Consider the following 23,594-nt stretch of genomic DNA (forward strand, 5'->3'; position numbering starts at 1 on the left):
TGAAAAGGCAAGCTGACGTCCACTCCGTTTGAAAACCGTTTCTGTTCCAGTATTCAGGTCAAGGGGTCCGACAATTTCTTAGAAGTGCAGACCTTTTGTTTGTTATTTACTCTTCACCACCTCTGGCTTGCTTCCAGGACGTTTATCAAAGGTAATTCCGCTAATAAAAATCTGTCATAAATCAGCAAATTCTTCGTGTTTGTTTAGTGGATTCTGAGCTGGCAGCTGGTCGGGAAAATGAAGTACTCCTGCTGCATCATTCGTCATTCCCCTGGTTTACTGTGTATTCTTTTTTTGTCGCATGCCTTTATTACTTTTCCATGGCGGAGCTAATTTATTAATTACTTAATGTTGTGCAAATGAGGGAGGACTTGTGTACCGCAAAGCCACATAAATATACTGGATCCCGGATTTTTTTCTGCATAATTCCAGGTGGACAGAAGGTTTTCCTTTTCTTTATTTGTGAAATTAATTGCACGTCGAGACTACTCCAGCTCATGTTATAGAGGTGGACCCTGGAAGGATGCGAAAAGATTTGAGTAAGGATATAAAAGAATAATGTTTCCTTTTTATTAAATCAAGTGAATTCATTATCGAGCTCAGCGGAAGATTAATGGGCTTCAAGCTCAGCTCGTTTTGCCCTACACGATAAAAAATGAGGTCTTATTTAAGCAGTGCGCATCGTACCTTCGTGCTGTGTGTACACGAATTCTCTTTGCTCTTGGAAATTTTCTTAAAAACTACGTAAAGCAATAAAACAGTACTTTTCAGTGCTACTAAAACAGTACTTTTCAGTACTATTTTTTCTACTATTGATCCCTTTACGATCCTTGTTTGGACCCATGCCTTCGATTTTTGTTGGACACGTTGGCGAAAGTTAGCGGTGGTAATCCTTATTGGACACCGTCTTGGGAAAAAAAACCTCTCGAAGGTCACATCTTCTTTCGTTTATTAACTAAACATGGTATCAACAACAAACAAAATGAAGGGTGAATCTCTGAATTCACAACTTCCTTCCAAAAAAGTGGGATTTTAAACTGTCGCTAAACGCGGCAAGAGTGGAAGAAAGGACGTTTCTCCGGAATGCGAACTTTCTTCCAAGGGTGAAATGAATAATTGTATCGAAATGAGCAATCAGTTCGATGCTCTAGACAAATTTTCCGAACACCAAATCGAAGCATCCTCTAGCCCAGGCTCTTTGATTCAAGTGAGGAAGCAAAAAATGCCGCCTATCGTGGTCAGTTGTTCCGAATTTGGGGGATTTAGGCAGGAGATCTTGAACTTCATAAGGGGAATCAAGGCTTCCTTTCAAATCGCAAAGAAAGGCGACTGTCGCGTTTTGCCGGAAACTCTTAAAGATCGCGAACTTCTTCTCAAACATCTTGAAGAGAAGAAGCACAAATTTTTTAACTTATGACGTCAAAACTGAACGTTTGTTCAAAGTTGTCTTGAAAGGTCTCGCAAGTGACTGTAACGCGTTTGTAGTTCTTCACAATTTCTTTGTCAGCTCGAAGATTGAAGTGTGCTCTAAGGTACAGTCAACTCTCCCTTGCTCGATCTCCGTATCTCAATAGGTATCTAGTTAGAGAACTATAGTAAAATTTGATGTTCATGGCTACCTCGATGGTCCCTTGAATCGCATACCTATTTTTACTGTTTTAGTATTTAGAACACGATATCTCCCTAACTCGATGGTACCCTCTTAATCGAGTTGTGGAGAGATGACTGTACATCATATCTTGTGGCTGCTTCTCGTGCGCTCATTTGCATTAAAAGCATCACGTTTACAGTACTTTATAAGGCTCCACGGACCGAAAGTTTTGCTGTTTATGCTTTATTTTTGTTGTTGTTTGTGTTTAGTACCCTACATTTATGAAGAAGCGAATTATAAATTAGATCCCAGTTACACATTAGGTTAACATTTTCACTGTCCGGCCATGGAGGACTTGCAATGTTTTACAAAAAAGGTTGCTTTTCTTTGACATTCTACATGTTCTAATAAATTTTGCATTGTGATTGATGCAAAACTTAGTGAACTCAACGTACGGAGACAATTCAGCTTAAATTATAATAAACATTTGTAGCTACACTTGTATGAAATTTTTTCGTTTCACATTTGTTTGGTAGATTGTATCAGAGTGAAACTTTTAACAGCTACTGTTTGTTTACGTTTGGACATGGAAACGTCATAGTTTGTATACACTGCCAAAATGGGTTTTGATATAATCCTGGAATACTAAAATCTTTATATCATTATTCGTTCTTGAAAAATTCAAACTGTCTGGCCATAGAGGACTTCCCCCTAATGCTTGCTCGAACATGTTTATATATTGCTTTCAGCCTAACATATATATGATTCTTCTCAAACATAGATGAATAAACTCGTACAAACTGTGTTCAAATTTTAGACAAGCAATTACGATAATGTCCACTTTGTAGTTACATTTCATTTAATTTATTTCTGAATTCTTTATTGTGTTGCAACAAATTGGCAGCAAAACTCTTCCCATTTTTTGTTAATTTTGCAACGCTCAGCGCCCACCAACTGCTGCTATTTCCGTTTTTTCATCTCCGAAAAGTCTCCCCTTACCAAACCGCCAGCATAACAACCATAAAAAATATACGCAATTCACCAATAAGCGAATAGGGTCCTAAAATGTTTAATGAAATATTGTTTTTATTTAATAACACGAAAAAGCATGTTACTGCAACTATTTTAGCAATTTTTCCCGCTCAAATAACGGCTACATCATATTTAAACTTCAATTTAAAAATTGGGTCCATAAATGAACCTTAACATTTGAGATCATGTTTGACGTTCGTTTAGTCGACAAAAACACCACAGGGGTTTTAGTTTTAGCACTGGGGTTGTTCCTATCTGACATTTCGGAAGGGACACGGAAAACAATATACACCCAAAAATTTAAGTTTAAGCAGGGTTTTTTTTTTTTTTACTTATCTCGTTTATTTGGCAGGCTCAGGCGCCGTAGGGCATAACAGAGCCGAAATCTTTTCTTTTTTTTTACATTATTTACATTTTGAAATTTGAACTTATTTTAAAAACTATGTTAGTTTGCGGAAGTTTTAAGGTTAGTGGATACATTTGAAACAGGGAAGGAAAGGATTTTTTGGAATTTCTTAAGCTACTTAGACTACTAAGCTGATGAAGCTTGAAGGGACAGGATGTCCAGATCTGTAATGAAACTAAACAGAAACGGTTTGTGGTAGACACGACGAGAAGAGGACAATTTGAATGGGAAAAAGAAAGACAGGGAACGAACACAATCAAACCCAGATATTGATACGCTTCAAAAACAGATGGATTAAATTCATATATTCTAAATCAAGGCCCGCCAACACTTCCCTGACAGGTTTCTGCTGTTTTTCTCGGATCCGGAGAGTTTCAGTCAGCTCAGATCTGACGCCACGATGCTCAACGCATCCCCACACAACATGTTCGATATCCTGGTAAGCCACGCCGCAAACACAGAGATTGCTTTCTGAGAGCCCAATACGGTGGGTATGCGCGCTTAACGAATAGTGATTGGACATAAGCCGACACATGACACGAATGAAATCACGGCTCATGCCCAACCCCTTAAACCATGGCTTTTTCGACACCTGTGGAAATATGGAATGCAGCCATCTACCCATTTCTCCGTCTCTCCATTTCTGTTGCCAGCTGATCAAGGTCTCCCGAAGGGCCAATGCAAAAAATTCTTCGAAGGCGATTTGACGCTCGTAAACATCGCCTTCTTTAGCGCCTACCTTAGCCAGAGAGTCCGCTTTCTCATTGCCAGGAATGGAGCAATGCGAAGGGATCCAAGCTAGGGTAATAGTGTAAGAGCGAATTGACAAAGCACTCAATGCCTGGCGTATTCTATTCAGGAAGTACGCTGAGTGCTTCACCGGCTTCATTGACCGAACAGCCTCCAGAGAACTTAAACTGTCGGAAAAAATGAAGAAGTGCTCGGGTGGGAGAGAACTGATGTACTCTAAGGTGTAATGTATAGCTGCTAGTTCAGCAACATATACAGAACATGGTTTTTGAAGCATGAAGGAGGCGCTATGAGAAACGTTGTAAACACCGAAACCAGTGATATCATCCATTTTTGACCCATCAGTGAAGAACTGTCGGCTCTCGCTGACATGCCCGAATTTACTTGCAAACATGGGAGGGATAAACTTTGAACGAAAGTGATCTGGTATACCATGGATACCATGCTTCATGGACAAATCAAATACTACAGAGGAACAGTCGAATTCTAGGAAGTTATCACGATTGGTGTTAACCGAAGATGGGCTAACCTCCAGCGTCATGTACCAGTAGTACACACTCATGAAACGAGTTTGAGGGTTATGTTCAAGCAGCTTTTCGTAGTTTTCAATAACCAATGGATTGAGAACCTCACAACGGATGAGGAACCTGAGTTTTAACTCCGCGAAACGATCTGTCAGGGGCTGTACTCCTGCAAGTACCTCTAAACTCATTGTGTGAGTCGAGTTCATGCAGCCTAGCGCGATGCGAAGACAGCGGTACTGAATCCGCTGTATCTTCAGCATATGTGTTTTCGCCGCGGATTGAAAGCAAAAGCTACCGTACTCTAAGACCGACAAGATGGTTGTTTGGTACAGCTTGATCAGATCTTCCGGATGGGCTCCCCACCATGTTCCGGTTATAGTTCGCATGAAGTTGATTCGTTTTTGGCATTTCTGTGTCAGATACACAATGTGTTTCCCCCAGGTGCATTTGGCGTCGAACCAGACCCCGAGATATTTAGAAGACAAGCTATGAGTGATTGTCTTACCTATGAGTGTAAGCGGAAACTTGGCAGGTTTGTGTTTCTTTGAAAAGACAACCGTCTCAGTTTTCTCCGCAGAGAATTCGATACCCAGCTTTAAGGCCCAAGTAGACAAATTGTCCAGAGTATCTTGTAAGGGTCCTTGTAGTTCGGCTGCTGTTGGTCCTGTGACAGAAACAACACAGTCGTCTGCAAGCTGTCTTAACGAGCAATTTTCCATGAGACAGTCATCAATGTCTCTCACATAAAAATTATAAAGAAGGGGACTCAGACATGATCCCTGGGGGAGACCCATGTAGCTAATTCGTGAAACTGACAAGTTGCCATGAGTAAAACTCATATGCTTCTCGGACAACAAATTGTACAAACAATTGTTCAAAACTGATGAAAGGCCACTTGCGTGGAGTTTGTCTGAAAGGACATCAACACAAACTGAGTCAAAAGCACCCTTAATATCCAAAAACACTGAACCCATCTGTTCCTTTTGGGCAAAGGCAAGTTGAATTTCTGAAGAAAGCAGCGCAAGACAGTCGTTCGTTCCTTTGGCTCTGCGAAAACCAAACTGTGTATCTGACAGCATGCCATTTGATTCAACCCATTTATCCAGCCGAAAGAGAATCATCTTCTCTAACAACTTGCGAATACACGACAACATCGCAATTGGACGGTACGAATTATAGTTCGACGCGGGTTTCCCGGGTTTTTGGATGGCTATTACTCTCACCTGCCTCCAGTCATTCGGAACAATGTTACACTCCAGAAAGTGATTAAACAAGTTCAATAGGCGCCTCTTTGCGACGTCAGGTAGGCCCTTAAGCAAATTGAACTTGATTCGATCCATTCCTGGAGCGGAATTGTTACATGAAAGGAGAGCAAGTGAGAATTCAACCATCGAAAAAGGTCTATCCATGGCGTCCCTATCCACCGGAATATCTCGTCGCACGCGATCAACAGGAACGGAATCCGGACAAACTTTCTTAGCGAAATCGATAATCCACCGAGGAGAGCTCTCTCGATCTTCATTAACCGACGATGTATTACGCATTCTTCTTCCGACGGTCCAAAGCGTTCTCAACGAGGTCTCACGTGATAATCCTTCCACAAAATGACGCCAATAACCGCTTTTCTTCGCTTTGACCAAGCTTTTAAACTTGCGTTCAAGGGAAGAATAGCGCTCATAGTTGTCAATTGAACCACGTTTCCGGAAGTCTTTAAACGCGGCGGATTTCTCGCGATAGAGTGCCTTACACTCTTCATCCCACCACGGATTGGGAGGCTTCTTGCGAACCGACGGACCAGGCACAGGACGGCGTTGGGCTTGAAGAGCGCTGTTGAGAATCAACTCGGATAAAAAGCGATACTCTTCCAACGGAGGAAGTACTTCTACCGCTTGTTCTCCATCAATAATTGTTTCCGCGTACTTTCCCCAGTCTATGTGCTTTGTGAGATCGTAGGCGAGATCGATGGATGAAGACTGTTGTGTTCCATTGGAAATTGAAACTACGATCGGCAAGTGATCGCTACCATGGGGTTCCTGGATTACCCTCCATGAACAATCCAGCCTCGTTATCGCTGGAACATATTGAGAGGTCTAAACGGCTATCCCTAGGACTTCCATCTTGAGCTGGAGGTGCCACTCGTGTAACTTCCCCAGTGTTGAGAATTGTCATATTGAAGTCGTCGCAGAGGTCATATATCAACGTTGATCGGTGGTCGTCATACAGTTCCCCCCAGCCTGTTCCGTGGGAGTTGAAATCCCCAATGAACAACCGTGGTTCAGGCATAACAGAGCAGATGTGAGAGAGATCTCTGCGAGATATCGCCGATCTCGGAGGAAGATATATGGAGGCGACACTGAGGCTTTTGCCTCGTATAGTCACCTGACATGCAACGACTTCAATGCCTGACATCGGCGGCAGATCGACTCTGTAGAACGAGTGATGCTTTTTGATCCCCAAAAGCACTCCTCCATATGAGTCGGATCGATCCAGGCGAATAATATTAAAATCATGGAAAGGAAGGGTCACATCAGGTGTTAGCCATGTTTCTGATAACGCAAAAACATCGCACTGTAAATTACTAACTAAAAATTTAAAACTATCTAATTCAGGCATAATACTACGACAGTTCCAGTGTAGAACAGAAATCATATCTTCGACCTCTGTGGATAATTTATCCATCAAAAGATATGATCGTTGCAAGGAAGGGCATTCTAGAAGCCAGTTGCTTCAAAAGAGGAGTCACACATGGAAGCAATCCTTTGCCAATGTTCTTCACTGGGTCAGAAGCATTGAAGAAATTAAGGATGATATCTACAATGCCAGAAAGCGTAAACATTGGAACGCCCTGAGGTTGCCCTAGGGGCTCCGAATGCGAACTTTCTTTTGGCTGAGCAGTTTGAAATTTTGGAATATTTGGGATTTTAGATTTTCCCGGTAGTGGCGGAAAGTCTCTTTCCTCTTGGAGTTTGAATCCAGGAGGTGAAAGCTTTGAGACTTTCGCGACAGGCTTAGTATTTTTCATGGCTGGTGGGTCATCACTGCTAGATAGATTCCCAGGCTTTTTTGTGGGTCTCTGGAGTCTCACACGCTTCCTCGATGAACCCTTGAAAACGAAGGAAATTCCTTCACCAACCTCAGAGTCGGAACCCTGATCATCAAGAGACAGAGAAGAGTAGATATTTTGGGATTCAGCAGACGGAGCAGCCTTTTTCAACATCTCGGCAAAACTACGCCGAGAGTGCTGCTCTAATGATCGTCGCTGATGTTGCTGCCGGCGTACGTACGTCGGGCAGTTTTCGAGGGCATGTGGTGGACTTTCGTTGCAATAAACGCATTTTGGCGGTATACTACATGCACCATCCACATGTCTCTCCCCGCAAGAAGCACAGCGAGGTTTATTGCAGCAATACTGGGCAGTATGGCCCAGCTGCTTGCAATTTGTGCAATTCATTACCTTCGGTACGTACAGCCGCACAGGTAAACGAAGTTTGTCGATTACAAGAAAATTCGGCAAAGCAGATCCGGAAAAGGTCACACAGAAGGATTCAGAATGTGAATAGATCTTCTTTTCTCCCACCAGGGATAGGGAATGCAATTGCTTGCATTCCAGTATGGGGACAGATGGGAGAGAAGGGTTTTTGAAGCGACCACAACCCTGCATCAATTCTTCGCAGGTCATACTGCCTTCGGTAACCACTCCCGCAATCTCAACCCGATGGCTTGGCAGATAAGTTTGATACTCCCGAGTAAAGAGCTCACAGGCCACAATCTCATTGGCTTGTTTACGGTCACTGACGGTGACGCGCAGCTTACCAGAACCCACTGTGTCAATGGCGACAACGGAAGAGAATCGCTTAGTCAGATCCTTACTGATCTGAATAGTGTTCAACCGTTTGCCTTTGGATCGAAAGAAAACAACAAAAGGCCCACCAGAGTCGGGCGGGTAGGCCTTGAGGCGAGAGGACGTCGGAGATGGTAGAATATTGGTGTCCATTTGAGACACATCAGATTGAGGGGACACACATGGATTGGGCATAGAGGTGTTTGTGTTTTGTTGGTTCAACACATTCGAAGACTCAGTGAGGGGATACGACGTTCCCCCGCCATCATCATCTACACCCATTGCGGTAGCTTGACACCACAAAGGGCGCACGAATAACTCAAACTAACACTATTCACAGAAATGGAAATTGAATCAAACTGAAAAAAAAAACACATACAAAGGGGAAAGGGAAGAGGGAAAACTTTCACACGCAGTAAAAACTAATCAAAAAAGACGTGAAGAGGAGAAGAACAACGAGAGGTACTTATCTTTTACTCTATCCACGCTGGCGTCGTCGATGCTGTAACCGATGGGCGTCTACGCTTGGGGAGAGGTAGCAAGTAACGTACGACCATTCGCTGGGACGCGTAGATGTGTGGTTGATCTCCGCTGTCCACGCTATACGCACACCACAGACGATGATCGCACTGATGAACTCTGCACTGCACACAGGTAGCACACGGGACGGGGTGCGAGCTGCCTTCGATGATACACGTGATCAAAAAAGGACGGTCTGGTTCCTGGTTCGCTGGTACGGTGTATGTGTGGTTGGTCTCTCACTGCCTGCCACCAACCAACACAGGCGTCGATAACGATGGTGACCACTGTCGGTGTGGAGAGCGCACCGCTGTGCACGCTATATGCACACCACAAACGATGATCACTCAGGTAGCACACGGGACGAGGTGCAAGCTGTCTTCTACGATACACGTGATCGGAAAATAACCACGCAATGGCGAAAACGTTCAATACTTTTGCGCAAAACTCGATTAAATGGCAACACAATGGCTTCGCCAAAAGTGTTCCGCTTCCAAGCCGAACTAAGGCTCTTCGCTGCACTAAAAACACTTTGCAATAGGCGTCGTAATACCAAAGATTTGGAAAAACGGGGGTGAACCCGGACACACGAGAACTATCGACTGTCTCGCACGGTAGCTCAACAAGGAATGAAAAAATGAAGCTAAGGGGTTTGACGAAATCTAAAATAACATAAAACAATTTTTTTTTGAACTCATACAAACGAAAAACATCAAAAAATTGAGCAAACATGTGTTTTTGGCCTAAACTTAAGCGTTTGGCACTAAAATTGGGACAGGGCTTTAGGACCCTATTTGATCACATGAATTGAATTGCATCGAAAGAAAAAAGATTCATTTTCATCGGGAAAGAAAAATTGCAAGTTGTTGCAACTTTTCCCCCCATTATTTGATTGGAACTGCGTGCGAGTGAGCGTATATGTCTCCAAAGCAGACACGCCTGTGATTGAGATTTTTGGAATGGAATCCATTTCCCACTGTTTCCCTATGCATGCGTGAAGCCTCGAGCGCCCGAATTCGAATCGAATCTTTTCAAGGATGGAACAAACAGCGGCCGAGGGGGGAAGTTGTTCTGTGTTTTGCCACTCTACGAACCCGACTGCAATGAATCAAAGTGGCTAAATCAAATATGAATTATTTAATCAGGAAATAAATTATTCGAGCGCAAAACTCGCTTTCCGTTTCGGAAACGATGTTTTTTTATTCGGTCAAATGCTTACGTGTCAGCTGGTGGGTGTGGAGTCTACTGGCGGAATGGTCATCTCTCAATTGCGGAGATGGTTTCAGCGACTCTGCTTGGTGGATATGTATATCTTTCTACTAGATTGTGATTCGGACAAGTTTTAAAACTACATTTGAGTGTGGCATCGTCGCATGTCAGTGTTTCCCCATTACTTTTTTACAACTTTTCCCCAGGAAACCCTGAACTATTTTCGGACAATTACTGCATATCGCGTATAACCCTACATCCCCTAGTGGTTCTGCGTTTCGATCATTTTGAAGATATGAAGGCCTATCATCCGATTTCCAGAGAAGAACACTTTTTGATCCCCTTTCAATTTTAATGGCTTCGTATTATTTTCACCTAAACGTGGTCTTACCTTGATAAATAAAATAAAGTAAGAACCACTGTCATTTTATTCGCTATCATTTGCAAAACCGACAAACCAGAGTATCTGTCAATATTTATTTTCTTGATTTCCTACTCCACCAAACGAAAATTCGAGCACAAATTCGATTTACTATATATTTTCATCACATCCAAACTCGCAGCAAAGATTTTCATTTCCACCAAGCACTGCCTTGTACCATTTCGGCTCAAACAGGGGGGGAACTTGGAAAGTGCTCTCGCCATCAAAAAGAATCCAGCACCGGTGGCCGAAATGAAACTGAATTTAATATTTCATGCAACTGGAAAAGCGACGATGACGACGCAATCGAGTTTGACTTGTCCACTGAACAGATCAACTCTCATCACCGAAGTGGACCGAGAACTTGTCGGACTTGGTGTGTTTCATTATAACAACTTGGTGAATGGGTTTGGAAACTTTTCGCTTCGTCTTTTTTAAGCACAGTGTTTTTTCTTCTTTAAGGCAGTACTATCTCACTAAAATTTATCTTATCTTTCGACTTGGGTCGACTGGAAACACTATTGACTAATAGGTCCAATGCATTTTCAACTTTGATCTTTGAAAACATCTACTTTCGAGTTTCTACACTAAACCCAATATTTACATAATAGATCAGAGGTACGTAAAACTCCATTTAAAATTTTAGGTAAATGGTTTTCGACTTCTTTTTACGTTCTAATACAGAATTGACTACGATTAGTTTGTAATTTGGCTTACTGTTCTAGGTCAACCATGAACTCAAACTGCATCAAATAGCTGTCCAATCTACGCGCCAAAAACGGACTCCTGACCTACTGGTTGACATTATTATCAAAAGAAAATGCAGAAAGTCGCTCTTCGATCACATCTAGCCGTGCAATTTATCATATAAATTAAACTTTTCCCATGAATCATTAAACTAATTTCTCATTTCCTGTCTCGATAATGCAAATTTGCTCCCCATTCACGTCGTTATTTCGTTTACTCGTTGGTCACCGATGATTCTCTGCCGGTAAGGGTGAAAGGCAGTGTCTGGTAGTGTGACGACAGGGTAGTCTTGTTTGGCTTCCTCTGTCTTTCGCTGCAATGTGGGCTGAAGTGAGTGTATGGTGTTCTCGAGAAGCTTTCATCGAAAGTCTTTCTCGCTTCGCTTGGGTTGAGGATTGCTTCGGCAAATGACAGCAATGACATCGATGAAGATTCTACTTTATGATGGAGGCAAAAAAGGAAAGTTTCTGGCCGTTGCCATCCCCTTCCTAGTCATGGTTGCGTTCTTCTGCTGACGGATTGCTATTTTTATGATGACACAATGTTATTTCAGTGGTTTTCTTTTTTTCTGGTAGTCACTCGGCGGTACACCATATCAAAGGCTTTCACCCGTGTGGTCTATGTGATGATGGAAGGATGCTTTCGCCCTTTTTTTAAGGAATTCTTATCAGAACCCTGACTGTCGTTGTCATCGTCAACGTCGGTCTGTTTAGTTCTGAAGGTTTTTTTTTCAGCAGGACTGGAAAAATAAGTGCTTGGGATTAATATCACAGTAACATTCCTGGCCACGTAAGCTTCTTCGTATCGTATCAGTTACAGTAACAGGATATTTTCTGACAAAAACATAAGACGCAATAATCGGTAAATGGTGTATATCATAACAGCAACGATACATTTAAAAAGCGTTCTAATCAATGCTCATCCATCTGGTGCTGTATCCACTGGGTGTAGAACGCGATGTTGGCGAATGCGGTGACCGTATCGATGCCACATCTTTTGCCATGTCCAGTAGTTGGGCCAAAAGCTACAATTCCACGCAGGAAAAATTGTCCCTCACGACGGACATACAATCCGCTGCCCCCACTGCCGCTGCAGACTTCCGTTCCTGGAAAGAAAAAGATGGTGTGGTGATGGTCTAATATGTCTTAACGTAAAACATGGCGCATTCTTGATTGAAATAGCTAGAATATCAAAAAACTTGAAAACTAGAAGTTTAGGTATCCAAATAGCAATCCATCGCATCCAAGTAACCACTAGCCCGATAATTCGCCTTCTTAGGCTTATAGGGCTATTATACCACCAATATATTGCAATACAGGGATTGTCAGCTATATAATAGCACTCTGTTAGTATGCAGGTCGAACTAAAGAGCTTTTTGATTACTTGGGAAGCAACAATGTGTTTAAATTAGAGTTACTGTGTACGTGCTGTAGCCTTAGGTGCAGGAGCCTCATTGCTTGCAAGCGCACGTGCGCGCTGTGCATTGTGAGACCTTTTTTGGTGCGCCTCATTTTTATTGAGATGTGTCTCACTGCGGTCTCATGCGCTCCGTCACATGTGATGTTTAAGGTGATTATATAACGAAGCCATACCTCAAATTTTCAAGAGCACAAGACTTAAGGGCCAAACAGCGCTCTGCGTAAAAAATCTATCCCATTGGTCACCACCAGCAAGCAAGCAATTTGATTGGTTTTCAACGCGAACTGTTGTCAGATACTCTCGTGTTGTGCACTTGAAAATTCAAAGTTTGGCTTCGTTTTATAATCACCTTAAAATTCAGCGCAATAATTGAAGTCATTGCAAAAGTTTTCAACGAGGATCTAAATGGTAACGCTTGGATCGCGAATCTTCGACCATCTAGATCTAGAGAGTAGGCCATCTAGACAACTGCATAATGAGACGAAAATAGTTGTAGAGGCTCTTCGTTACTAAGCAGTTGTTTCACAACTTGGAGACTGTTGGCGAGCCGTAGCGCCGAGCAGCGCATGAGACGAGTCTCCCCGAGAGCACATCACCTAGCGCGCGCTTTTAGAATTTTCGTGTGCCTCCGTCTACCGCAGCACACTTGGATTCCGATGAGCTAGGAGACGGATTGGTTGGAGGCTCGTCAGTACATTTAGGGTAAGTGTTCCCTTAGTTGTGGGTGTTCCTATAGTTGCGGTAGTGCCGTTTGCACTGATTTTATTACATTAACCACAGAACCGACACTGCCAATCGACGTATTGGCTTGTAGATACACGGAATAGTTGAAAATAGCGTTCAAATTGCTTCAAAATTGATGAAACAGCACTACAATTGCAAAAAGTTTACTTTCTTGTACCAATAGTTGCGGTAAAGTGTTCCTATAGTGGAGGGTCCCATAAGAAAACAACGGATACCGCAACTATAGGAACACAAATTAAAAATATACCGCAACTAAAGGAACAGTGTACCAATAGTGGAGGTATTATTTTTCACTGACATGCCGTGGATTACTGCGATGAAATCATTTTTCTCATTAAGTCAACGGTCGTTACCTCCCGTTACAACATTAACAAGTACATTAATTGCGCATCTTGAATATGGGCGTTTAAATGAAGTACAATCGTGCTTAGTACCTCCACTATTGGTACATTTACCCTATGTGCTCCTGAGAAATATGTAACTCTAGTTAAAATTATAAATAAAATTCAAAACGCTACATCATTGAGAATACACTGAACCTCAATTTCAGAAATTAAATTAAGGGGTTCGGGAACAGAAATGGTTCGTTATGGTTTATAGATCTCAACAGGCAAGTTCTTCCAATAATACTTTGGAGTTCATATGATTACAGACGGGCAGATAGAGATCTATTCACAATTTATATATATATATATATATATTTATATATATAAGCATATCTCGTTACTGTGGTTATTTAGAGGTCTGGTTGTAGGGCATTTCCCAGAAAGTCAAACCCCAGAACGACATTCTCCAGAATGATGTTCCCTAGAAATCCATTTCCCAAAATGGTACATCCCCCAGAATGCTATTCCCCAGAAGATGGCATTCCCCAGAATCGCTTTTATCCGTTTTGAAGGTATCAAAATATTAAAAAAAAAATGTTTTGTTCTTTTAAGCCGTAACAGACATGGCCACCCTAGTTTTGGTTTTGTTTTCCTTTTTATTTTCTATATTTATAAATTTTGTTAATATATTAACGAGATTTTAGCCCTGGACTAGTTCATCTCAGAAGTTTTTCTTTTTAATTCTCGTTAAAATTGATTTGCCAGACGCTTAAAATCCCAGTCATACAAAATATGGTACGATCATCTTGAAATGAGTTTCATACTGCTAATTATCATCAATCAAGTCAATCTAGGAATAATTTTCTTGACAACTTGTACCATGGAATATATACTAGATATCTGTCGAAGGTATTACACAATATTAAGCCTGAAAATATATCATATAGACTGTTCTTCTTCTTGAAATGCTTTGAGAATCGCATTTGTTTTCAATGACTGTGTTTGAAGAACAAGTAAAATTTATTGCGGAAACCTTGTATGGCTTTTATGGAACAAGTCAAATCGTATAAGGTGCCGTTTATAAACCATTTGGTTATCTATGGAGGTAGGCAGAGGCCTAGGTCTGTGTTGATGCTATTACAGCATATTCTCCTTTCTTTCGAACATTGACTGTTCCTCCTAGGTTTATTGTCTTCGTCTTTTGAAGGATAAAGTAATATAATTACACAAGAGATTTCCACTTCTCTTTTATAAAGTTCTTTAGGAGACATGCAAGAAAACGTAATAGCTACAAAATTTAAAGCCTATGTGTACTAGGGCGGCCCATATTGATCAGACTACAAAATCTTAAGTTACTTTGGGTTTATTCACAAATTTCATAACGTCAAAAATGGCAATTTTTGACACCCACCCACCCCCTCGTAACGCTTTTTCTATGAACGTTCTCCAAATTTTGTATGAGCTGTAACAACCGAAGGATACCCACCCACCCCCTTTAGCGTTATGAAATTTGTGAATGAGCCCTTTCTCCAAATTTGTTTAGCTTCTGGAGGTCCAAGAAGCTACGGGGAAAATTTGAGCGAAATCCATCGACTTGAGGTTAAGAAGACTGTTAAGAAGTTGTAGAATAACAAGGTGGCTAGGAAGGATGAGCTCTCGGCCTAACTTATCAAGCACGTTAATGACCAGCTGCATAGAATAATTCACTGTAGTATATGGATATGGGAGGAAGAAGAACAGTCTTCTAGCTGGATCGATGGCCTAATTTGCCATCTCTTCAAAAAAGGGCATAGACTGGAGTGCGTCAATAACAAAAAAATAACGCTCCTCAATTCGGTGAATAAAACAATGTATTCTGTTCTACAGATTGACACCGCCTAACTCTTTGTCGGCGAATACGTCGGATCAAATGTTTACCCTGCGACAGATCCTCGATAAATTCCGGGAGTAGCTACACCTTGCAGACTCATCATCTGTTCATTGATTTCAAGGCGGCGTACGATTCAGTGAAAAGAATGGAAAAGAACGAGCTGTGGGAAATAGTGATAGAACATGGTTTCCCGGCGAAGCTGATTAGACTGATTCGTGCACCGTTGGAAGGATCGAAATCAAGTATACGGGTTGCGGATGAGGTTTCAACATCCTTCGTAACTTTAGACGGATTGAAGCAGGGCGATACCTATTGTTTAACATAGCGTTAGAAAGAGCAATGAGGGGAGCTAGCGTGAATAGGAACGGCACTATCATCGCACGTTCGTATATGCTCCTTGGTTTTGCGAATCGATAAAATCTGGATTGATCGCCGAGACGTTGAAAGAGGTCGACCGAAGAACTTTTGGGGTGTTTGAACGTAAAGTGCTGCGAACAATACTTGGCGGTAAATTGGACAATGGCACATGGCATTAAACATATATGTTTAGTACGCTTAACAATATCCATTTTTCTATAAACTTGGTTTAACTGGTGATACAGGCGGCGGCCTGCTCAGCGAATACTTAACGGATTTCAATTATTTTTTGTCAGTATACTCGTACACATATCTAGTGTCTATAAGTGGCCAGAGAATCTCGAGAATGTTCCTGTGGCCGGAGTTATTGCGGTGGATCACTGGGTCAGGTCGGGTGACAAGGGTTTTGTGCTTTTGAGCCCCTGGAGGTAGGCAAATTTCAAGTCACAGATAATTTCCAGAATCGGCTATAATGTGGCCACTATATCAAGGAGTTTTATGAAAAACGTATCGACGCAAAACTTCTGATAATCGATTAAATTCAATAATTATGTTAACTGCATTTGGTTGATCATACAAATGACCATTTTCGGGTCCCAGGGATGCCTCAAATTTATGGCAAAGTGCACAAGTGTATCTTAACATCTGTGTCAAGCTTATGTGAACGCATTTTAGTGAACTATTATGTTCGATCTATACTTTTAGAGATTTGAAACAGTTTAATACTTAACAAATCTAGAGCCGGTTCTTCTGGATATTAAGCCCGAGTGACCGCATCTAGTACACTCTAAACGTTGCAAAACTATTTATTTATAATGTTGAATATCAGATCTTAATGATTTATGCAAAATAAAATTTATGCCATTAGAAATAAATAAAGATAACTTGACATGTCCCAAAAAATCGCCTTTTTCTACCCGACTTGACCCAGTGACCCACCGCAATAACTCCGGCTACAGGAGTATTCCCGAGTTCCTCCGGCCATTTCTAGATACAAGATATGTGGGCCAGTATACTGACAAAAAATTATTTCAATCCGTTAAGTATTCGCTGAATGGTGGGGGTTTTAGTATTTTTGCTTTCACTCAGGCCTATACGGGTTAATGGTGGTTTTTTAGAGAATGTCACAGTTTTAGGTAAAAATTTGGTGCATAAAATCTGAACAATGTTAAATGTTTGAACAATTTCTACGGAGCATGTCAAGCCCATTGCATTTCAATTGAGCTGTTAAGAGTTTAAATTGGATGTGTAGTCCAAGATTGATGGACAAACCGCTTTGGTATGTTTTTGCACGAGATTGTTAGGCAAAATCGCAATCGTTTTCTACAATATTATCAATGCTCAATAACTGAATGCAGAAAAAAAGTACGACGGTGAGCTTCATTGGCTCTTGTACCAATATGTACATACCGATGTGATTTTAACGCTCAAAATTATTTCTTAAATAAAATAAGAATTCGATTTCGGGGTGAAAATAATAACTTGTGAAAACGATTATTATTAGTTACGATATCCACTCTACGTACTTCATTTGGAATCTATGACATTTGGTCGAAAGTACATTTGGTCGAACGGACATTTCATCGAATGAACATTTGGTTGAAAAGGTTTAATCGCAACAGAAAGCATAAGACATTTGATTGATTCGACATTTCATGGAAAAAATATGTGGTCGAATCTAAACAGTATGGAAGCAAAGTTTTACGCTTCGTCTCATAATCGTCGAGAGTAGCATTTTGTCGCTAATACACAGAGTGATTGAAAAATTGTAACAAGTATCAACCATTTTACCAACAATCGGTTAAGAATTTTTTTCTTTTCAATTTGATGGACTCTACTCTCCCATCATACTGATCAACATACTGCTTTTTTATTTAGGCATGTTCTGCGATTTGAAATAAGCCAACTCGTCTTCCCTTGCCCGATACATAGAATAAATACAATTTTCTTGTTCAATTACTCAAAGCTTCTATCGCAAACTCTGTAATGAACCCAATGCCATCAACACCGACAGCAAAGTGAAATATTTGTTTAAGAAATTTCATTAAGCTGGAAGTCACAATAAGCCAATTGGTCATATGTAGAGTTAAAACATAGGGAAAGTGTACCAGTTATGGCCATAGTGGTTCCCTATTTGACCATGTGTGAAATTTTGATAACTTTCATATTTTGAATCTTTTTGAATGTTCTAACATCAAGATCTATCTTAAATCTAACTATTACAACACACAAAAATAATGAAAATTTGAAGACATGAATGTAATCACGTATGGCGAAATAGGGAACCATTATGTCCATAACTGGTACACCTACCCTATAACATTCACTTCGCCATAAATAATTTCCTTGAAGCAAATTTTTACTGCCGTTTTAAGTCCGATTTCCGCATTCAAAAATCTTAATCACGTTCGTCAGCTGCAAGATCCGAAATGGAAAAAAAGATCACAGCACTCTTGCCTAATGCTTCCATTAGATGAAGATCAGTAATTCATAACAAAGAACGATGATATTTAAAAAGAATAATAAATTCACTAGATCTAAATATTTCAGTCAACGTACAAAAAAAAACTACTTCTTAAAAGGTCATTTGAACATCGAAAATCTAGATATTGGCATTACTTTAAATCACTTACAAATACAAAGATGTATGTAATTTAAAAATATAACTACAAAAAATAACACGTTATCTATACAAAAACAGGTAATAATTCTGATTATTCAGAAGAATATAAAAATAAGCTTTCGACTAAATGTCCATTCGACAAAATGTCCCTTCGACCAAATGTACTTTCGACCAAATATCAATCGACCAAACGTCATTCGACCAAATGTCATTCGACGAAATGTCCTAAAGCCCTTCATTTGAGCTCCTTGATCCAAATACTCGTGCTAAATTTTTAACCATTAAATATGTTTGGAAATCTTTCTAAATAAAAATGGAATGGTCAAATGGAAATGTCACGAAACGGCTCAAGAACGGGCCAACCGATTTTCACGATTCCTTTGTAGTTGCGATCCTCAACAGTTGTAACATGTTTGTGTGGAAGAAAATGCCAAAAACTTATCAAGAAATATGAAAAAGCGAGAACACAAATTAGACATTTTGTGTAGAGATTTTCCATGGCACACACCAAAGCCTACGCAGTATGCCAGGACTACTAGTATTTATCTATCTTCTTCTATATAAAAATAAAAATGGGCTGGTGTTTGTATATCGCGAAATGGCTTGCGAACAGGTTCTAAATTTTGAAAAAATTTTCATTAAAGCTTAATTTATCGACTGTTAATAGTTTTCTTTGCTTTGGTTTGGCATCCAGTCTCACGAAATCAGAGGAAAATAGTGTTTTTCTATTTTCCGACGTTTCGGCTTATGCTGTCGGTCTAATTTTGTGTTGTCTACTAACTAGAGTTCTGTTTTCTGTCATTATGTGTTTAAATCCAACGTAAAATTTTCTTATTGTTGTTTCCCACATTACAAAGCCTGATTGTGAACATATTTTCAGTTATCCTAAGAAGAAGGCAAAATACATTGCGCTAAAACGTCGGAAAATAGAAAAAGACTGTTTCCCTCTGTTTTGATGAGCCTGGATGCTTACACTAAAGTGTTCCTGAAGTGTCCCGATGAGATTTTGCGCATAAAAATTAATCGATATTCAACAGGAAAGTAAAAAAACGGGACAAAACAAAACTTTTAATTTGTATGGAAATCTTAAAGAGCGAAAAACAGCCTACTATGAGGCAGAACAACGTTTGTCAGGACCACTGTAGTAATCAATAAAAAAAAGAATGGTGTTTTTATGTCACGACATAGCTTGAATACGAGTCAACGGACTAGCCTTATTCCTTCACAGTTAGTTTTTTTTATGTAATCCGACGTATTCGTGCGTAGGAAAAGCTTGGTAAAGATTTCAGAATAGTTGAAAAAACTGAAGAAAATAAATCTGTCGTTTTGTATGGAAGATTACATGTCATTTATCAACAGCCTACTTGGTGACAAGACGAAGTATACCGGAAGAACTTGAAAACAAAGAAAATTCAAGAATACTGCCGAAAACTCCTCAATGTAGGCACTTTTCAAAGAAATCTTCTGATATCTAACAAAAATTCAATAATTTGAACGAAATAAGCAAACTCGTAAAAATTTGGACGATAAAATCTGTTTAAGGGATATGTTTGAAGCATCCTCACAAACTTTCAGTTTGACACCATGTTCAAAGTCTTGCTTAGTCTTTCATTACCACATCGAACACAATTATTGAATCTTACGATATTTGCGTAGAAAAATAGATTCTTTATCATTTTATCATCTTTCTTCACAACACACAATTCGACAAAAGTTATAACAAACATCGCTCATTAACTATAAGTTGCATCCAATCGAATAAAAAGACTATTATTACAAAAAAAATAGTTGTAATGCAGAAATTTGTGTATAAACCTGAACTAGAGATATACATTTAAGTTCCTTTTAGTAAATTCAGTAATGTTTCAATCGGGTTATGGCACATTATACTGATTTGACTGATGATAAAGATAAATTTTATTGAAAACTGAAAATGGAATTTTCACCTCTAGGGGCAAAGAGGGACAAGAAAAACTGTGGCCCCTCAGAAAGTATGGATAATTTGCTGCTTCATAGTGAGTGATATATTTTCTCGAAACACTTCACATAAAACGGACGAAGCTTTAAAAATTTATCAAAATTTTGAAGGAAGATTGCAATAAACATTTTTTGCTACAAATAACAACTCAATGTGTTAAAAATTATGTAATTATAGTCAAATCAAAGGCTCAAGACTACACTTCCAAATGAAACCTATTGAGCTTAAATTGGTTATGATTTTATTGAGATACAACTGTTTGAAGTTTGAAAAGGCAAACCATAGTCAATGAATTTTTAAGCAGTCCAATTTTGCTGACTTTCCCGCACTTACGATGTTGCCAAAAATCGAAAACAAAACAGATCACTCTCAAATTTTCAGGAACCGCCACCGAATGATGAAGAAGTCTATAAAAAATATTTACAAGTGATTTTGAAAACATGAATTTTTAAGGTTTTGTCCGGCCATGCGCCACTGTGGTCAGTCAGACTGGAACAAGCGTTTTTCAATGATTTCAAGAAAGCGTGATTTGAGTATTTAAAATAATAATAGGTACATTTGTATTATTTGTTGTCATATTAAAGCTTAGATATTGGATGAAATATCTTGGAGTTCTTGACTTCTTGACATACAAGGCCAAAAAACATCAAGTTCGGTCTAGCATAGCATATCACTAGTAAACTGACTATTAGACTGTACATGTCAATGGCTACTCCGTGATTGTTTGGAAAAAGTAAGAGTTGAGCTTCGATCCAAATGCATAAGGGATGAAAGTCTCATCCTTTCGAAATGCACATTTTAACAACTTTCATAATTATTGATCAGTAATGGCAACGTCCATGTTCTTACAGTCGGTTGGGATGGGCAAGAAATATTTGTGTGTAATGATTGTTGCTTCTGGGGACCGAGAATACCTCTTCAACTGCACAATCATCAAGGGAAGAGTGTTCATTAGTGAGGAAGAAAAAATATCTGAGAGTCACCTATGGTCGCTGATGCGATCTATGGTACAGGAGGAAAAACGACTTCTACTTTAAATTTGTTTTGTATTGAACTCCCAGACAACCAAAATGCACGTATAACCAAATCACCTTTTGCTTTATGCGATGCTTATATGTGCAAAGTTTCACGTATAAGATGTCGCGAGAAGGCCTTATGCGTACAAAAGGGGAGGCGATTTACGTACATATTTTATATGATGAAACATAACATGCAATGCGAGTATGTAGATTTTCTTGCGAATTGGTCTATACTCTTATGCGACTTTTTTTATGATAACAAGGTTTATTTGACAGCTGCTACGGATTGATCCGACTTACTTTGTAAAACTATGCGGAACGAAACGAAATGTACAAATGAACTCATAAAATAGCGTTTTATGCGAGGAAACTCATCGATCAAACGATTTCACTCACCATTTAGTACGGGAGTGATGCAGTTTGTACAAATAAATGACTTTCGTCGTATACTGCTATGCGACTTCTGGTTGTCTGGGCTATTTATAGTATATTTTTAGTAATGACAAAAAATGAAATGTATGTGAATATTGAAGTTATATAAAACAGGAATGCCGAGACTTGTTGTGGTGAACCATGATTGAAAATTACATAAACGTGACGATAAACGCCACGATATAAATGTGTTATCATAAGCATGAAACTAGCTCATCAGTTGGTAATATATCCTCATCTGAACAATATCTTTACGCACTCGTCTAAAACCTATCGGACATGATAGATTTTGATTCCGTCGCAACAGGAGCAAGCAACGGAATCAAAAGATCATTACTGATGCGTTTCGCGATGCTCTTTTCAGACTTAAATAATGGACACGTGTTCTGCCCAGTGAATGAATCGCAAACAAAAAAAAAAAAAAAAACGAAATCACTCCGCACTCGCAAGCGAGCTCGAGAACTTGGGCATTCGATGATCAAAAACAATAATATTCTTGATTTATTTATTCCGAAGGCCAATAAATCGTCTAGTCTGGTCTGTCTACAAAGTGAATTTGTGTTTAATCTAGTTTAACTGAATAGGCCAAAATAAATATAAACCTAGTATAAAAAAGCTGTCACCCCTTTTCGAGAACACACTTACTTGCACATATTATCGTTCCGTTGAATTTATCCAGAATCCCTGTGTAAAACTTCTGGCATTGTTCCTCCGACACCAAACGATTGGTGCTTTCCTTCAAAATCTTCGAAAACTGCTCCGTGTTATCAAATCCCCAGCCAACAGCGGTGCCGACAGAGTTTTCAATTCCTTTCAAGCTCGTATCTTCCGCGGGCCACAAACAAACAGGCTGAACCAGCTCGTTGAACTCAATCCTACCGGAAACCGTCAGCAGTGCCACGTCGTTGCGCAAATCACGCATGTCATATTCCGGATGAAGAGTTATCTTGGCTACATCCAGGGAGGTACCGTTCCGTTTGAGGTTCCCATCCAGTTCAAAGACCCCAGCTCGGATCGTGAGAAACGTCCGGTTCATCGTTTCGCCCACCCTCTGACCGACCACGCAATGCGCCGCAGTTATAATGGTTCTCTCGCCCACAATCGTTCCTCCGCACAGATAATACATTCGATACTGAGTCAGCGTGTAGAAAAGTGCCACGTGGAATGGCCAATTGGCTGGAGGGAATTCACTTGATCTCGTGCCACAAATGGTTGCATTCGTTGATGTTTGCTGGTGCTGTTGAGGGGTCAATGCGAAACCACGAGTTGCTAGCTCACAGAAAACGTACAACATCAGTACCGTTTGGTGGAATCGCGTGGTCATTGTTACGTATGCAGCAGCGTGGGATAGCGGAAAATACAGAAAAAAAACGCACAAGGATGCTTTCGTCCTGATGGGGGATCGCTGATACTAATCGCACTGGGGAATTGAGAAAAGCTATCTGGAAGAATGGGAACTGACTTGCTTGACTTGCAAATGGAACAAAACATCGCTAAGTGGCTACTGGTGTTGGCTGCCATCATTGCGAGCAGAAGTGATACCATGTACACTGGAAGCTCGTTTTACAAAAGCTTTTTAACGAAAATATAATTCACGATCGCAAGAAGCGATTCTACACAAGAAGCCGTCCATCGGCTTTTTTGACGCAAATAATTATTTAATTAATGATTTAGACACCAAAGACGATTCAATTTACCTTCTTTCTACACTATACGCACATCCAAATAAAGATCGCACGTAACTTTTGACCTATCGTTGACTAAAGCTAGGTTTGCTGTTTCGATC

General features: G+C 40.1%; 1 protein-coding gene across 1 annotated transcript; it reads right to left on the bottom strand.

The window, feature by feature from the left end:
• Window positions 1–11,903: 11,903 nt before the first annotated feature.
• LOC110676387 (chymotrypsinogen B-like) lies at window positions 11,904–23,380 on the bottom strand. The gene is made up of 2 exons (XM_021844055.1): window positions 22,454–23,380; window positions 11,904–12,145 (listed from the first exon to the last, which is right to left on the bottom strand). The coding sequence occupies exons 1-2, from the start codon at window positions 23,130–23,132 to the stop codon at window positions 11,952–11,954; spliced, it is 873 nt and encodes a 290-aa protein (XP_021699747.1). The 5' UTR covers window positions 23,133–23,380; the 3' UTR covers window positions 11,904–11,951.
• Between the last annotated feature and the right edge of the window lie 214 nt (window positions 23,381–23,594).

The sequence above is a fragment of the Aedes aegypti genome, chromosome 2, assembly GCF_002204515.2.
Source record: "Aedes aegypti strain LVP_AGWG chromosome 2, AaegL5.0 Primary Assembly, whole genome shotgun sequence".
Lineage (NCBI taxonomy): Eukaryota > Metazoa > Arthropoda > Insecta > Diptera > Culicidae > Aedes > Aedes aegypti.